Raw genomic sequence first — 17,124 nt, 5'->3', positions numbered from 1 at the left:
CCACAGTCGCAGTGTTCCACATCCACAATGGATAAAAGTCTTAATTTATTTTCGTTTCATTAACAATTAAAAATAAAAAGACGCTATTTTTACTAATGAATTATGATTCAATATCTGGTTATTGACATTTCTTCTTGTTAGTAATCAGGAATTCAAATAAAAGTAAAAAAAAAATTAAAAAAAACTTTTCTAGTATCGACATTCGATTCAGCGAGTCTGCGATTTCAAGTCTTCTACGCAATCAGCTACCACCAAATATGTTAATAACGCACAAGTGTTTTATAATCGGAAAACTTCTTATCTTCAAACGTGATCATCTAAAGTTTCGTTGAGAATTGCGGTATACTGCCTTAGGAAACTGACTTCCGGGCAAAGACCTTGAGATCCGATTGCTATGAAGAAACTCGGAAGAGAGCAGAGCAGTCCGGAAGGTCCCCTTGTACTAGTAGTAGAGATGACAATCTATACTGCCCAATGCGACGGTGGTGGCGACGTACGACTACAGTCGTTCGCAGTTAACAGTAGCGGGTGGACTCGCAGCTGCGCCACGGCAGAGACAGCGGCGCCCGCCTGCTAGATACGTACGTATCCGGGCGAGGAGACGGAGTGCGGCCGGCGCAGCCTGGGCAGAGCGACTCGCGTGCGCATCCCGCTGGTGGCGGCGGTGGGCACTGGCGGACCACTGGCTGCCCGCCGCGGCGGCGCGCCCCAAGAAGACGCAGCGCAGCACGTGGTCCGCGGCAGGGGAGGGGCGGCCTTGGCAACGAGGCGCATACTAATTGTCGCCAGGCCGTCCCGAAAGCGCAGCTGCTGCACCTGCCGGGGCGGAAACGCGGCGGCGGTCGCGCTCGAGGGGATCGAGTGGGTGGGGGGAGTGTCAACGTCAGTCACTTCACCATTACGCTACTTCCACGAAGGCTTAAATGGCCACCTAGACGAGCTGACGTCTATATGCTCTACTGAAACGATAGCACGCAGTCACCATTGAAGGCTGCTTTTAATTCGATAAGCCAGTTTCCGGCTCGTCTTCTGACGTGAACACTTCGGTTTAAATTCAGGGGAAAACTTAATAGCAAATTTCTCCTCGAAAACTGACGGTGTCTGAACTGCACCTCAATAAAATCAGAAGACCGTCGTCGATTAGTGATATACAATAGTTCTTGTTGTTTCTGTAGTGGTCTTCAGTCCGAACACTGGTTTGATGCTGATGCAGCTTCAGATCCTACTCTATCGTGTGCGAGCCTACTCATCTCCGAATAAGTATTGCAGCCTACACGTTTTACAGTCCGCTTACTTTTTTCATCTCTTCGTATCTCTCTACTATTTTTATCCCGCACACTGCTCTCCAATACTAAATTGGTGACCCCTGTGACTTCTCAGAATGTGTCCTTTTAGTCAAGTCGTACAAAACATTTCTTTTCTACCCAATTTTATTCAGTACCTCATCATTAGTTATGTGATCTACACATCTAATCTTCAGCACTCTTCTATAGTAGAACATTTCAAAAGCTTCTATTCTCTTGCCGCGCGGGATTACCGAGCGGTCTAGGGTTCTGCAGTCATGGACTGTGTGGCTGGTCCCGGAGGAGCTTCGAGTCCCCCTCGGGCATGGGTGTCTGTGTTTGTTCTTAGGATACTGTAGGTTAAGTAGTGTGTAAGCTTAGGGACTGATGAACTTAGCAGTTAAGTCCCATAAGATTTCACACACATTTTAACATTCTATTCTATTCTTGTCGTCCATGTTTCACTCCTATACACGGCTACTCTCAATACAAATACTTTCAGAAAAGACTTTCTGACTCTTAAATCGATACTCAACGTTAACACATTTCTCTTCTTCAGAAACGCTTTTCCTGCCATTGCCAGCCTACACTTCATATCCTCTTTACCTCGGCCATCACAGTTATTTTGTTGCCCAAATAGCAAAACTCATCTACTACTTTCAGAGTCTCGTTTCCTAATCTAATTGCCTCAGCATCAACTCATTTAATTCAACTACATTCCATTATCCTTGTTTTGCTTTTAATGATGTTCATATTATACCCTCCTTCCAAGCCACAGTCCATTCCATTTAACTGCTCTTCCACGTCTTCTACTGTCTCTGACAGATTACAATGTTACATACAACGGTATGCCTACCAAATTATTTCGAGAAGCTGCAAAAATGGCGGCCAAGAACATGACTGTGGCGTATGACGTCATGACAATGTGCCCGTGTACACAGCAAACCTCCAATAGATTATAGTGAAAGTATTTATTTTATTTGGCAATTTTCTGGATAAATACCATACAGCCATACAAATTACAAATACAATTCACTTCAAATAATAAATCCTGAAAATGTAACTTCAAATATTCGATTTCTGAAAGATGAATATCCCAGAATTATGTATACACAATACAGCAGTACTCTACTATTTTTATCCCGCACACTTCTCTCCAATACTAAATTGGTGACCCCCTTGACTTCTCAGAATGGGTCCTATCAACCGATCCCTGCTTTAGTCACGATTTACCAATAGAGATCAGAAAAGAAGACATTACAATTAGAGGAAACAAAAGAAAACAAAACAAACATGATCACACAAATATTTAAGGAGTAAGATGATTGAAGTAGGGAGAAATAAAAAAGACATAAGGAATCAGTGAAGCAAAAAAACGTTCGTGACTAAAAGAAAAAAAAATATTTTGCCCGACAACGTAGATATTAACACATATACTTCAGCGAGGAAAAAGGTGGTTACGACATGCATCTGGAGCGAAGCACTGTGTGGCTCTGAAATATGGCCAACAGGCAAAAATAAAATGAAATCTCTTGAAGCACTTGAGGTACAGCAGTGGAGGTAGCTGTTACAGATAAAGTGTATAGATAATACCATCAACCAGGAGTCCTGCAAAGAATTGGTCAAGAAAGGTCATTCAGGAGAATAACAGAGCCATAACGACGGGAATGGACTGGTCACATAATACGACAACCATTTACTTGCAAGTGTCCTAGAAGGAATACTAATGTACGGCGAGAAATGCCGCCACTGGTATTTGTAAACAAGCTATACATAACGCAGGAGTCTTTAATTATGCAGAAATAAAGAAATTAGCTTACAAGAGACCCAGATAGAGAGCTGCCAACCAAAACACGCACACACATATTACATACGGAAGAATATCGCAAAATTCACTTACAATATTGATTACCATGGAGAAGAAATACAAACTTTGAGGTTCGCCGATGATGTTGTAATTCTGTCAGATGACGTTGTAATTCTGTCAGAGACAGAAAAGGACTTGGAAGAGCAGTTGAACGGAATGGATAGTGTCTTGAAAGGAGGATATAAGATGAACATCAACAAAAGCAAAACGAGGATAATGGAATGTAGTCGAATTAAGTTGGGTGACGCTGAGGGAATTAGATTAGGAAATGAGACACTTAACGTAGTAAAGAAGTTTTGCTATTTGGCGAGTAAAATAACTGATGATGGTCGAAGTAGAGAGGGTATAAAATGTAGACTGGCAATGGCAAGGAAAGCGTTTCTGAAGATGAGAAATTTGTTATCATCGAGTACAGATTTAAGTATGAGGAAGTCGTTTCTGAAAGTATTTGTATGGAGTGTAGCCATGTATGGAACTGAAACAAGGACGATAAATAGTTTAGACAAGAAGAAAATAGAAGCTTTCGAAATATGGTGCTACAGAAGAATGCTGAAGATTAGATCACATAACTAATGAGGAGGTATTGAATAGGACTGGGGAGAAGAGAAGTTTGTGGCACAACTTGACTAGAAGAAGGGATCGGTTGGTAGGACATGTTCTGAGGCATCAAGGGATCACCAATTTAGTATTGGAGGGCAGCGTGGAGTGTAAAAATCGTAGAGGGAGACCAAGAGATGAATACACCAAGCAGATTCAGAAGGATGTAGATTGCAGTAGGTACTGGGAGATGAAGAAGCTTGCACAAGATAGAGTAGCATGGAGAGCTGCATCAAACCAGTCTCAGGACTGAAGACCACAACAACAACAACGTTGATTTAAACTTAGTCATGGCTTTATTATCTGCTCAAGCTGTTTTGTATCATACAAGAAGTAGCTTTAAGAAATTGTTATTGTCATACACGCCTATGTTATTTTTACATCGTTACTGAGGACACGCCATAACATCATGCCGCCGACACTACATTCTAATGGTGAATTTCACGACGCCTGTCTTTGGGCGCAAGAGAACATGGGAAATGCTACTCGAGTCTGGGTGTGTGCGCGTGCTGCTTTCCCAGGTGTCACGATGTGAATAGGCGTATGATTCGACAGTAACTTCGCGCAACTTACAATGGTATTAATTGTGCTGTCTAATGGAACGAACAGGACACGTAAGAGAGTTAGTGAAGTGTTCATCTAGATGTCGTGAAAACACATTTAGTTATCTTAGGGCATGACGACACGTTATTGATGTGGTATATAATTTGGAAAAAAAGGAGCAATTTAAATTAAGAAACTAAGAAAAAATTAGCTGGTATTCGGAAGTAAATTTTCTATGAAATTGGACGAAGTTAAAAACTTCAGAGAGCACATCTTCAGGTAACTGCGTGTAACGTATAATGTTCTGCATGCCGTGTACAGTTTCTCTAAAGGTCATCGATGAAATGAGTCACTGGTGACTGACTGGCACAACTGCCTCTTGGCGACATATCCAGCGATCCCACAGACGGTTGTTACGCTAAAAATCGGCTACTAGGAAATTTACCTTGCTGAGTCACTAAGTAACACTACCCGAGGTCGCGGCAGATTTATTAAAGATCTTCATCTTACAAGAAAAAGTGGTCTTTGTATCCAATGAACTCCTGGAATCTCCGATGTCCGCGGCCGGACAGAAATAAAAGAAGGCGGTGACGGGAGGACGTGGGCAACAGCCCTGGAGATAAAGGCGAGCCACTGCCCTCTATATGGAGGAACGGGTGATACGCACCAGCCGTCTCTCCGACGCTCGAGGCCGTACAGACTCCGACCGCACGTGTACCTGCCGTCGGTCGAGTAATTGGATCTTCGACCCCGCTCACCTCACCTCAGTGCTGGGGGACTCGGGCGCGTCCGCGGCAGGAACGCTTTACAGTACCGCAACCGTAACCGTCGGAAGCATTGCGGGCAATTAAAAAGAGCGCCATAAAACGGCAAATGCCTACGCCAAGATAACGTCCTCGCCTGCATTAATTTACATTTGCAAACACGAAACGGTTTATCGTCAAAACTACTTCCCATACTACAGCGAGACAAATACGAAAACGTACGTCTCTTCATGTCGATTCATCTACATCACTAAAAGGGGATGCTATTATTTAGAAAATACACTGACAGAAAGATGCAACTCCAACAAAATAAACAATGAACAGTAATGGAAAAGTGGGGAACACATCTGTCTGGGTAACATATTTAAGTCATTGACATTGCAACATCTCAGGTTAATAAAAGCGCGAGATAAACTACGGCAAAAGTGAATTGATGGTGCATTAATAACCGCAGTACCGGTCAGAATGTCGCACGCAAGCAAAAAAACGTGCATGCAAACGTGTAGTACAGGTGCCGGATGTCAGTCGGTGAGAGGGCGTTCCATGCCTGTTGCACTAGGTCGGTCAATGCAGGGACGCTTAATGTTGGTTGTGGATGACTCTGAAATTGTCGTCTGATGATGTCTCAAACGTGCTCGATTGGAGACAGATCTGGTGATCGAGCGGGCCAAGGCAAACAAGTCGACCCTCTGTAAAGTATGTTGGGTCACAATAAGGCTATGTAGGCGAGTATTACCCTGTTGGGAAAAACCCCCTGGAATGCTGCTCATGAGAGCTCCTGCTGTCATATAAAATCCCACCCCAGACGACACCTACAGGTGTATCTCCAGTGGTCTAATCGGCAGACAAGCTGGTTGCAGAGCCTCAACTGGCCTCCTCCTAATCAATACACGGTCATCACTAGCACAGAGGCAGATCCAGTTTTCATTACGAAACGTAACAGACCTCCACCCTGCCCTCCAATGAGCTCTCGCTTGAAGCCATGAAGTCACAAATGCCGGTGGTTTGGGGTCAGTGGAATGCACGATACACGGCGTCTGGCTAGGAGCTGTCCTTGAAGCAACCGATTTCTAACAGTCACTGTGGTGCCAACTGCTGATCAAATTGCTGCTGCACATACAGTACGATGCGACAGAGCCATACGCCGAATACGATGGTCTTCCCAATCGCTAGCCGGCCGAGGTGGCCGAACGGTTCTAGGCGCTACAGTCTGGAACCGCGCGACCGCTACGGTCGCAGGTTCGAATCCCGCCTCGGGTATGGATGTGTGTGATGCCCTTAGGTTAGTTAGGTTTAAGTAGTTCTAAGTTCTAGGGGACTGATGACCTCAGCAGTTAAGTCCCATAGAGCTCAGAACCATTTGAACCCAACCGCTGCTGCAACGTGGTCGTCCGCAGGCCGATCTCCTTGAGACCGTACATTCTCGTGAATACCGCTGCTAGCAATCACGCACAGTGGCCACATCCCTGCCAAGTTTTTCTATAATACTGCAGAAGGAACATCGAGCTTCTCGTAGTCCTGTTATACACCCTTTTCGAATTCAGTGAGGTGATGATAATGACGTTCCCTTAGAGAAATTCTTGACTATCATCATCTCACCACGTCCGATCTCAAAGATACCTAACGCTCACGACCGTTACAGCATGTATTTAAAGCGAACCTGATTTGCACCTTCATCCTGGCGCAACTAGCACCACTCTTATGCGACTGGCGCAAAATTTGAACAGGCATCATCTTTCAAATGCCGAAACATGCCAACCAACTTTCGTTTATGTCGCACAACTCCCTGGTGTTGCGATATTTTTTACCGTCAGCGCGCGCGTGTGTGTGTGTGTGTGTGTGTGTGTGTGTGTGTGTGTGTGTGTGTGCGTGCGAAAATTTTTGGAAATTTGTGGTAAATTCTTCTGTGACCAAACTGCTGAGGTCATTGGTCCCTAGGCTTACACACTACTTTAACTTCCGCTACGGACAACACACAAACCCATGCCCAAGGGAGGACTCGAACCTCCGACGGCGAGGAGCCGCTCGAACCGTGTGAAAATAAAAGACTCGATTCAACACTACTAATGAATCATTACGGGATGCCATTATTCCTTTATTTTGCTGTAGTTGTTAGACAAAGGTCTACACATCTTCACTATTAGGTGATAGCTACCTCTATGGCCATTTTTAAGTGATCGGATACGTTAGAGAAAGCCAGGTAAAGTGCAAATTATATCTTCAATTACAGGGTGAACCCAAACTCCGACAAAATTTCAGAGGTTATTCAGGGACGCTTTCTGCTTTTCCAGAAGGTCTTCGGTGGCTCGTAACAAAGTAATAATTTATTCGGCTTGTTATCTCAATTACTTGGATTCACTGAAAATACCTTCACGCTAGTGGAAAAGTGTCCAATACACAAACACAGAAGCGTGTAACATAAAATACAGAGTAATACAACAATGCAAATCTACTGTGATACGGTTGCCTTCGTTGCGAGGAAAGTTCAGCATAGAGTCGTTTTGATGCTCCTCCACTGCATTTAGTGAAGCAATACAAGAGGTGCACATCGGGAATCTCATCAGTAAACCCGTCGGGCCTGGTGCTCTAGCGGTAGCCGGCGCGGTAGCTCGGCGTCTTCGATGGGAGTGCTGCCTACGCTCCGTAATAAATAAATGACGGAAGTAGTCAACGATGAACTTGAAGAGGCGTCATGTGACATCGCCCAGACCAAATGCAGAGAAAAAAGGGGGCAGGAGCGTGTCTCTGTTAACCGAGAGATCACGGGATCTAATCCCTGCCGGGTCTCGATTCTTCACTCTGGTTTCAACACAACCATCACCTCTCAACGATGTGACGCGTTGCCAGAAGCGATTCACTGTTCGATGACGATGTTTGGTTTGTGTGGCGCCCAAAAGCGCGGTTATCAGCGCCTGTACAAAGTTCCTATCTTTACGCAGTCCACTATCGCCACGTTCACGAATGACGAAGAAATGATGAGGGCAATACAAACACGCAGTCCCCGGGCAGAGAAAATCCCCAACCCTTCCGGGAACCGAACCTGGGACCCTCTGATCCAGAGGCAGCAACGCTAGCCACTAGACCACGTTAAACTGTACGTCCCCTTTCCCCGGTTGGGTAACTGGGGTAGGTTAGGGACACGCAAGTCGCAGAAGTGGCGTCCTTGCACCAGGCAACTGAGCCACACAAAGCTGTTGTAAACCTATACATATCGTTGCGTATTACTGTTAACGTACTAGCACTATCGGACAACAAACTCGAGACAGAATCCAGCAGCAGTGAACAGAAGCGAAGAGTAAAGTGGACATTACTGCTGTCAACAGCAGCGGCGGATGGGTCAAGTTTGTTTGCCAACAAGAAACACAGCGAATACCGTCGACATTTGCAATGCTGTGAAGATATTTTCAGATGGGCACAGGGAACTAGTACCAAAATACTCAGAAAATGTCCCTCAGCAGCTTCCAAAGTTTTGTCGCTGGTGCTCGGTTTCACTCAGTACACGTAAGTATGGCAGCCGCCGGCGCTCACATCCTGACACAGATTTAGTAGTGAGCAGAGCACTACCATTATTAATCACTTACAAACAGGTGTTGGCAACAGCATTGTTGACCGCTACATCAGTTTCACAGTAGATGACGGCAGTGTGAGCAACAAATGTTTACCAATGTGGAGAGTGTTACAGGACGCTCGAGACGGCTGTTCTTTAAAAGAACAGTACACTAAAATAGATAATATCGTCTTAGGGGTATGGAGAATGAAACAACAAGCCTTCCTGCGAAAATGTCTTGAAAGCGACACTGCTCTGAAATGTACTAAAGCTATGGCTTAGTGGCACGGGCTCCGCCACACTCTAAATCAATCCATAACAACAGGCAAAGTTCGGCTAAGATTTGTTCGCCACCTCTTCCTTACTCGACTTGCCACAACTTGAATGTCGGGTCCCACTGCACTACGTGTCTGCTATAACGCCACACAGTAACGTTACTCAGGCGCTGCTCGACTACTGGCTATTTATCGTGGTTTGCTGTCCCTGGTTCAGACATTGTTAGACTGAATAACGCACTAGATTACTTTGGGGGCGGTGTACTACTAGATCACATACAATTCCACTTCAAAAACAAACTGTATGTAACGAAAAATAAACCTTCGTTTTCTTTGGACACAGAGAGTCGTATGAAATGCGAAATAAGCAGTGTTTATTAGGGCTGACGTCATCTACACATACCATAAACGAATTTGCGAAAATAGAAAAAAATGCGCCCGACAGTTCTTACGAGACACATCCAGTGTACAGGTAAATAGGAAGTTGACAGTACCGGAAAACGCTCGTTGCTTTGTCGACCGCCTCACACAAAAAACCGCACTAAAATAGTTTGAGTCGTTATGTGTACCACTTGAGCATCAGTGATCAGGTTACACTTACGAAACACTAGATGGAAGCGTCCTTTAAGCTACAAATAAATTCACACCACGTAATCAGTTACTAAACTTTAACCCTTCAACAACGACGCGATTCGGAGACTCTGCTTGAAATTCAGGAGACAGCTTCGGTTTTAGTTAGGCAGAAACCCTGCAAGAAAACCACTTAGATTTCTGTAGTCCTATGGATCTGCGTAGCATATTTTCCTCGACAGCTTTACATGTTAGCTTACACACTGACTGTTTACAAATTGTACCAAGATGTTACAATTAAGTACACCGGAAAAAAGAGTTACGCTCAGGAGATGTCACGTTAATATTGTGTAACACCGGCTCTACCCTTGATTACGTGCTGAATTAGGCGAGTAAAATAGTCTATAAGTTCCTAAAGCAGTGCCACATCCCGCTGTAGCCAACCGATGATGATCAGATGCTATACACTATACAGCAACAAAATTGCGGGGATGCTGATCGTTGCGTTTCACCCGTTGTTTAAAATGGTCCCAAACATTTCCTACGGAATCTAAATTGAACGTCGAGATGCTGTTTGCCTGAACGTTCGCAAACCAGGAATGTATGCGTGCAGCACTGTCAACACGGCTGTCGCTGTCGTCATCTTGGAGGACAAGCGGGTCCAATGCAGAGTCATCAAGAAGATATAGAGGAAAGGGCAAAACTCGTCAGAGGGAATGTAGACAGCTACAAGGGGGCGTTCAATGAGTAATGCAACACATTTTTTATCTCGGCCAGTTTCGGTTGAGAAAATTGGGTTGTGGGATATCGTGGAATATTCCGACATCAGGCCCAATAGTTTCATGAAGTTCCCATACGTGGCGGCCGCTGTACATAACTTTCAAAATGGCCTCTGTAACAGAGTGCGTTCCTAGCAGAAAGCTCTCATTAAATGTCTTTTGGTGGAAAACCAGAGCATCGAAGATAATCAAAGGCGTTCGCAGAACGTCTACGGAGACCTGGCAGTGAATAAAAGCACGGTAGAGTCGTTGAGCGAGGCGTCTGTCATCATCGCAACAAGGTCGCATAAATCTCTCAGATCTCCCGCACACAGCTGCGTCTCCTGCAATGTTGGAACGTGCGGACACACTCATTCCAGGTGATCGAGGAATCCCAGTCGAAAACCTCGCTGCTCAATTGGACGTCTCTATTGGTAGTGCTGAAACACTAGTTTACCAATTGTGGTACTTTTCTCCGCCTAACAGAAGACCATAAAGAGCAAAGAAGGACCATCTGTGCAGAATTGCTTACGCGTTACGAGGCCGATTGTGACAATTTTTGTCAAACACCTTCACACACCTTCACAGGCAATGAAACGTGGGTTCATTATACTTAACTGGAAGCAAAGCGGCACTCCATGAAGTGAAGTGTATTGTGCTAGCCTCAGGAAATTGAACAAATAACTTCAGTGTGTTCGTCGCCACAAAAATGCAAACGAACTTCTCCTTCTACATAACAACACAAGGCCTCAATCAAGTCTGCGCACCCAACAGGAGCTCACAAAACTTCATTAGACTTTTCTTTCTCATCCACCCTACAGCCCCGATCTTGCATCATCCAATTTCCATCTGTTAGGACCAATGAAGGGAAGCAGTACGTGGATGATAGGGAGCTTATTGATGCAGCAAGATGATGGCTCCGACGTCGAAAACTAAAACGGCACCATACGGGCGTATAGGCCTTCCCAGTAAGGCGGCGTAAAGTCGTCGCACTGAACGGAGGTAATTGCATTGTTATACCCTCGAAGACGTGCTGCTGTGAGCCATGTCCGACTCCAAATGTCCATCGCATGTAGTTCCCAGTTCAATGTCCGTTCGGCAGCTGGTTTTGGGATGGACCTGCATTAACTACCAGCAGCAGTTCCTTTCTAGTCTGAATACGACAGTCGTCTAGGAACTTTTTATGACTAGTGTATTTTCGCAGTGTTATAGGGCTGCGAACAGTACACCATTCCTTGTCTACAAGATGGACAATATGCGTTGATGCATCAACAAATTGGACGACTTGACTCACGGTGTGGTCCTGGGAACGTCCGAAGACCACAGTTGCTTTCTGCCTTCTGTCACGCCCCCACATCGACCCATCTTACTGCGCCGTGAGTTAAGGCAGTTGTAGGCGGCCACGAGACCGCCTAGCATCAAGTTATGCACTAGCGACAGCGTTCCAAAGCGATCAGTGTCCCCCTTTAAAGAGGCGACAAATATTTTGTCCGACGACGTTGTTTATGCTCTCCATAAAACCTCTTTTTACATCGAAGCGATCACACGTGAACGTGCAACAGCGAACGAGGATTCTCCATTATGTAAAAGCTAGCATTCGCTGTTTGGTTCGCATTAGCATTTGCTCGTTAGTGTTCCGCCAGCTGTCCGTTTATCAGTGAATCATTAAAGGAAATTAGAGTCCCCTAAGCTTCGGCGCTAGCAGCCACAGGAAGTTTTTTTTTCCTATCTTCTATACTTTTGATGTTGTTGACACGATGTGCACGAGCGATGCAGTGGTCCGAAGAGACTGTAATGTTGCTGACAAAAAAAATATATAAGGGGCAGTCAAATGAAAACGAGGTAGATGGCTAGGAAGTAAATAAACGTTTTTTTACTCCAAAAGCAATCACCGTAACTGTTGATACACAGGGTGATTTTTTCCACCGTGTACAAACTCTAGGGATTGATCTATGAGAGGTTACGGAACAAAAAAGGTCTAATGAACGTGTTTCCATGCTTGAGACCACCCTTTATTCAGCCATACTTTGTTACACAGACTGCGGTATAATACGCTCTGTACCACGCAGCCATGGTTTCAGTATGCATGGTTTCCTCCTAGAGGGTGGTAGTGTTCCTCAAACGTCATGGCCTAGTGCCCTCTCCTGCCATAGTAGTTGGTAATGTTGTGTCCCATTCACTTCTCTTGCTGAATCACCTTGTAGTGGATGTGACACAGCGTTGTACACAATGGTTCCGTATCCGAATCGAGAGCTTGCTGACATGGTGTTTACTTACAGAAACACAAATGGCAACGTGCGACGAGCTGCAAGGTTGTATAAGGACACTTATCCCCGCCGACAACACGCACAGCTTTCAGTGTTTGCAACAGTGTTTCGCCGTTTGTCCGAAACAGGAAATCAGGAAGGACGTACACGAAATATCCGGGCATCAGATTTGGAAGAAAATGTGAAAGGCGACCGCCGTGTCAGTACCAGGCAATTGGCTCGTCAGTACAGGGTAAGCCAAACGACCGTGTGGAATATTCTCCATGACAACTGTTACTACCCTTATGAGTTACGGCGTGTGCAGGGCTTACTAGCGACACACGTTTCACATCAAGAGCAGTTCTGTAACTGGTTTCCACGGTTCCGGGATTTGCGTCATCCACCTATTCACAGATGAGGCCACCTTTACGCGCAGTCGTAAGTTCAACTTTAATAAAAGTCATCTGTGGCGTAGTAAGCAGAACCCCTATGGTATGGCGATAGCGAATCATCAGCATCTGTGCAGCCGGAATGTGTGGGCCGTGATAACTGGCGACGATATTTTGAGACTAGTCTTCCTTCCACGTCGTCTAACAAGCCGGAACCATCGGCGCTTCTTGATTCACCTCTCCTACTGGGTGAAGTGCCATTGATGATTCGATGGGTTATGTGGCTGCTAAATGATGGTGCTCCAGCCCACTTCGCCATAACGTCCGGACGCATCTCAATCGTGTCTTCCCTGGTCGATGGATCGGACGAGAGGGTCCAGTTGCATGGCCTGCTCGTTAACTGGATGTCAGCCCACGCGATTTCTGGCTATGGGGCCAACTCAAAAGTATCGTGTATCCACAGCCCATTCCAGATGTGGAGACACTGGAGCAGGGTATTCATGCTGCCTTCGGCACTGTTCGTATGCAGCCTGGCCGATGTGAACGTGAGAGACGGAACATGCTACGGCGCGTACACGCATGTGTTGAGACACAAGGAAATCATTTTCAGAATATACTGTAACTGTTGCTGCATGGTACAGCGCGTACTAGATTGCAGTCTCTGTAACAAAGCAGGATTGAATAAATGGTTTATAGCATGGACACCATGCATTACCGGACCTAAGTTCATTAGACCTTTTTTTGTTCCGTATCCTGTCATCGATCAATCCCTGTAGTTTCTACACGGTGGAAAAAGCCACCCTGTATTTATCCCACTGCGAAACGAGACGGTCAGCGCCTTTGTGCAAAAATTTTTTGCGGTTGCCTAAAGAACGTATGACTGTACGCACGGGTACAAACTTTCGAGTGAAGAGAATCGATGGCCATGAATGTCTTTCTTCGGGCTGGAAAAACATGGAATCGCATGGGGAGAGATCGAGACTGCACGGAAGATGTGTAAGGGCTTCGCAGCGAAACTTCTAGAGCTTGGTCGAAACATCCTTGGCAACATGTGGGCTCCCTCTGCAGAAAGACATTCGTGGACGTCGATTTGCTTCGGACGAACAAGTGCATGTTTCGGTCGATGAGGCGCTGTGCAGCGCCAGGTTTGCACCTGGAGGCCAAAACTTGAACTAATTTTATTCGAAGGTACATCGGTTGCACGTTAAGACATTAGCGTATCTACCAAGTTTCGCTGCCGTACAATAATTACAGCATACACTGGACCCCTCTGAGTAGCTGCTCTTTAATTATAAGCAACCGCTACGTGCATTGTTCAGGATCAATGATAAAGGAAAACCGGGGCTACAATTCAGTGGTACGTGGACTGTGTCCACGCATTTCATGTTTTCATACAAATTACGACACCTAATTTTTCATTACCTACGCCAAGTTGTAAGCTTCTGTTCTCCTTTGCGACTATAATACGTTGGACGCAATATAAGTTAATCAGTTTTATTGCTACAACGTTAGTGTTAAAAAATAATATACATAACATGCTACAATGTCCTGTTGGTCTGACGGAATTACATTTTCCTGGTGACATATGAGACTCCAACTTTGTCTTCGATAAGAGCAGAAGCTGAAGCAATGAATTAAAATTTTTGCCGCAGCTGCGACTTGAACCCGGGTCTCCTGCTTACTAGGCAGATGTGGTAACCGCAACACATTGTGGGTACCACAACTACACAGATTACCCTAGTCCATTGCCCTTCCCAACGAGAACTTCAATTCACACATTCAGCCCATTTTCCCCTTCTTACATCGCTCTGCTAAAATATCACCTGTGCCTGAGGTACAAGCACGATTTCTCCTTCACGTACAAAGCTGGGGCGCGTACAAAGCCGGGGCGCTATTCCAGTGTCGGAGAGCCTTGACAATACTGACCATTAAAAAAAGGGAAAACGGGCGCAAGGTGTGAACTGAAGTTCGTGAGGCCACTGGACTACGCTGGTCTGTGCAGCTGTGATAGCCACAATGCTAAAGTAGTTGTAGTGGTTAGCGCATCTGCCTAGTAAGCAGCAGATCCAGGTTCAAGTCCCGGATGTGGCACAAATTTTAATTCAATGCTTCCCGTATTTCCGATGTTCGTTCCTTCGCTTTCTCTTCTGTAAATCCTATTTCGCATATTTTCGCTCTAGGGTCGCAGTACGCGAGCGCACCGCAGCTAGTGGCGCATCTGCGCCTCCGCCAGCGCGGCGGCCGGACGCGGCGGGGCCGCGCCGGAACCGGGCCTGTGGGGCACGCCCCGCCCGCCACGGCAGACAATCAGGTGCAGGCGCGCGGCGCGCCTTGCGCAAACCGTCCGCGTCCGCCGCCAGCTGCGCTGCGCTGCACTGCGCGTCTTTGCTCTAACAAAGGAACTCGCTGCCGCCTGTCTGCTACTCGTCCCGCAGCAGGCTGCAGCTCGGCTCCAGTGTGTCGCTCACCTGGCCACAGGTAGCAGTGCTGCTCCCGACCCAAGCTCGGTTAACAACTACTTTACATTTGCAAATATGGTGCTCGGATGTCTTCGTGAAATTTCTACATACAGTATTTCATCGGCGCAACTGATCCATTCAGGTGAGGCGAATACTCTGGTGAGGCTGTGACCGAAACCTATTTATGACAGTCTGAGAAGAAACTCCACAGGCGTGAATGCACCAAATTTGGTGCCCAATAGCGCAGATATGGTGTTTGTCACCGAATTTGGCGCGTTCACTCCAGCGCAGTTTCTTCTCAGACTGTCATAATTAGGAGTCTTCCATAAACAGGAGCCTTCGGTCACAACCTCCGCTGTGTGTTCGCCGCACCTGAAGATGTCAGTTAGATGCGCCGACGAAATACTGTAGAAATTTCACGACGACATCCTATGTCTCGCCCCACAACCATATTTACAACTAGTCCGACGGGAAAGCCTCAAGCAAAACATATTTTACATTTGATTGTGTAGTGAATGGCTCATCCCTTTAAATGTGGATAAACGTGAGAGAATGCGTACAGCGAAGAGAAAGAAGCCGATACTATATGATTAAAAGATCAGTAGCGAACAAATTTAACATGTCACACCGTGTAAGTAAGGTATCTGATCAAAAGTATCCGGACAGCCCCATATAATGTGAAGTTGACCACTACCTGTCACGAGAGGTGGAGCCGCCACTATAAAAGGAGGCGCAGAGAAGCAGTAACAGTAAATTGGTTTGGCCAGGAGAGATCAGAGAATTGGAACGGGGTTCAGTCATTGGATGCCACCTGAGAAACAAACCCATTACAAGCGCCGATTTAGGGCCTAAGTGACATAAGCCGCCGCTTGGTGAGGCAAGCTGAGCAGGGTGGCCACAGCTGTGAGATTTCTATATAACACAAACCACACTGACGAATCATGCTATACTCTGTGGCAATCCCACACAAAGGTTCGAATTACGCGAATTTCTGGAGAAAGCTACCAGCCATCATGTGTAGTGCCAACAATGAAGCGCGGAGGAGTTGGTGTTACGGAGTGCGGGTGCCTTTCGTGGTTACGATGTCGTCTCCTTATTGCGCTTAAGAAAACGCTACATGCGGAAAGACATGAACACATTTTACAGCACTGTGTACTGTATACAGTAGAGCTACAGTTCGGAGACGATAATTCCTTGTACAAGGGATGACTGAAAAGTAATGCCTCCACCTTCGTAACTCTTCAACACTTGGCAGCATTAGTATGTGGCAGGTACTGGCCCGTTCCGTAGCCTCTTTTCTACAGCTCCAGTTGGCGGGAAGACTTAGAATTGAACGGTTGTGCTGTAGCAGTGTGAAGTACGGAACCCCACGCAGACGGTCGGTCAATGCGATTTAAGCAACGTGCAGTCATTGAATTCTTGACAGCAGAAGGTGTCACCCCACAGGAGATTCATCAGAGAATGAAAGCAGTTTATGGTGATTATGTTGATGTGAGTACTGTGCGTCGTTGGGCGAGTAAGTTTAAAGATGTTGAGGCGCGAACACCCGACCTGCGGGACAAACAAAGAGTTGGACGTCCTGTGATAGCAAGCACCGGGTCTCACAAGCAAAATGTTGACAGATTGATTCAGGACGATCGTCGCAGCACTCAGATAGAAACTGCAAGCACAATCGGCATTTCACAAGAACGTATGAGTCACATTATTGCTTTGCTTGGCTATCGGAAGATCTGTGCACGATGGGTACCCCAGACACTGACTCCTGAAATGAAAGTGCACACACTTGAGATTTGCCAGTAACTCCTCTCGCGTTACGAGAACGAATG

The 17,124-nt window shown here is 46.0% G+C and overlaps 1 protein-coding gene across 5 annotated transcripts in view; it reads right to left on the bottom strand.

The window, feature by feature from the left end:
• LOC124783694 (regulator of G-protein signaling loco) overlaps positions 1-17,124 on the bottom strand; it is a 243,733-nt gene that overhangs the window by 128,766 nt on the left and 97,843 nt on the right. Inside the window, exon 1 of one of the 5 annotated variants that reach the window (XM_047254069.1) lies at positions 586-669. The exons of the other annotated variants lie outside the window; for them this stretch is intronic. Coding sequence (XP_047110025.1) covers positions 586-648 — 63 coding nt within the window. The 5' untranslated portion in view covers positions 649-669. Of the gene's footprint in view, positions 1-585; positions 670-17,124 lie in introns of those variants that run through there. 5 annotated transcript variants of the gene reach the window in all.

This window comes from Schistocerca piceifrons, chromosome 1, assembly GCF_021461385.2.
Source record: "Schistocerca piceifrons isolate TAMUIC-IGC-003096 chromosome 1, iqSchPice1.1, whole genome shotgun sequence".
NCBI classification, from domain to species: Eukaryota; Metazoa; Arthropoda; class Insecta; order Orthoptera; family Acrididae; genus Schistocerca; species Schistocerca piceifrons.
The sequence above is the reverse complement of the archived record's forward strand: the minus strand, read 5'-3'. Positions and strand labels throughout refer to the sequence as shown.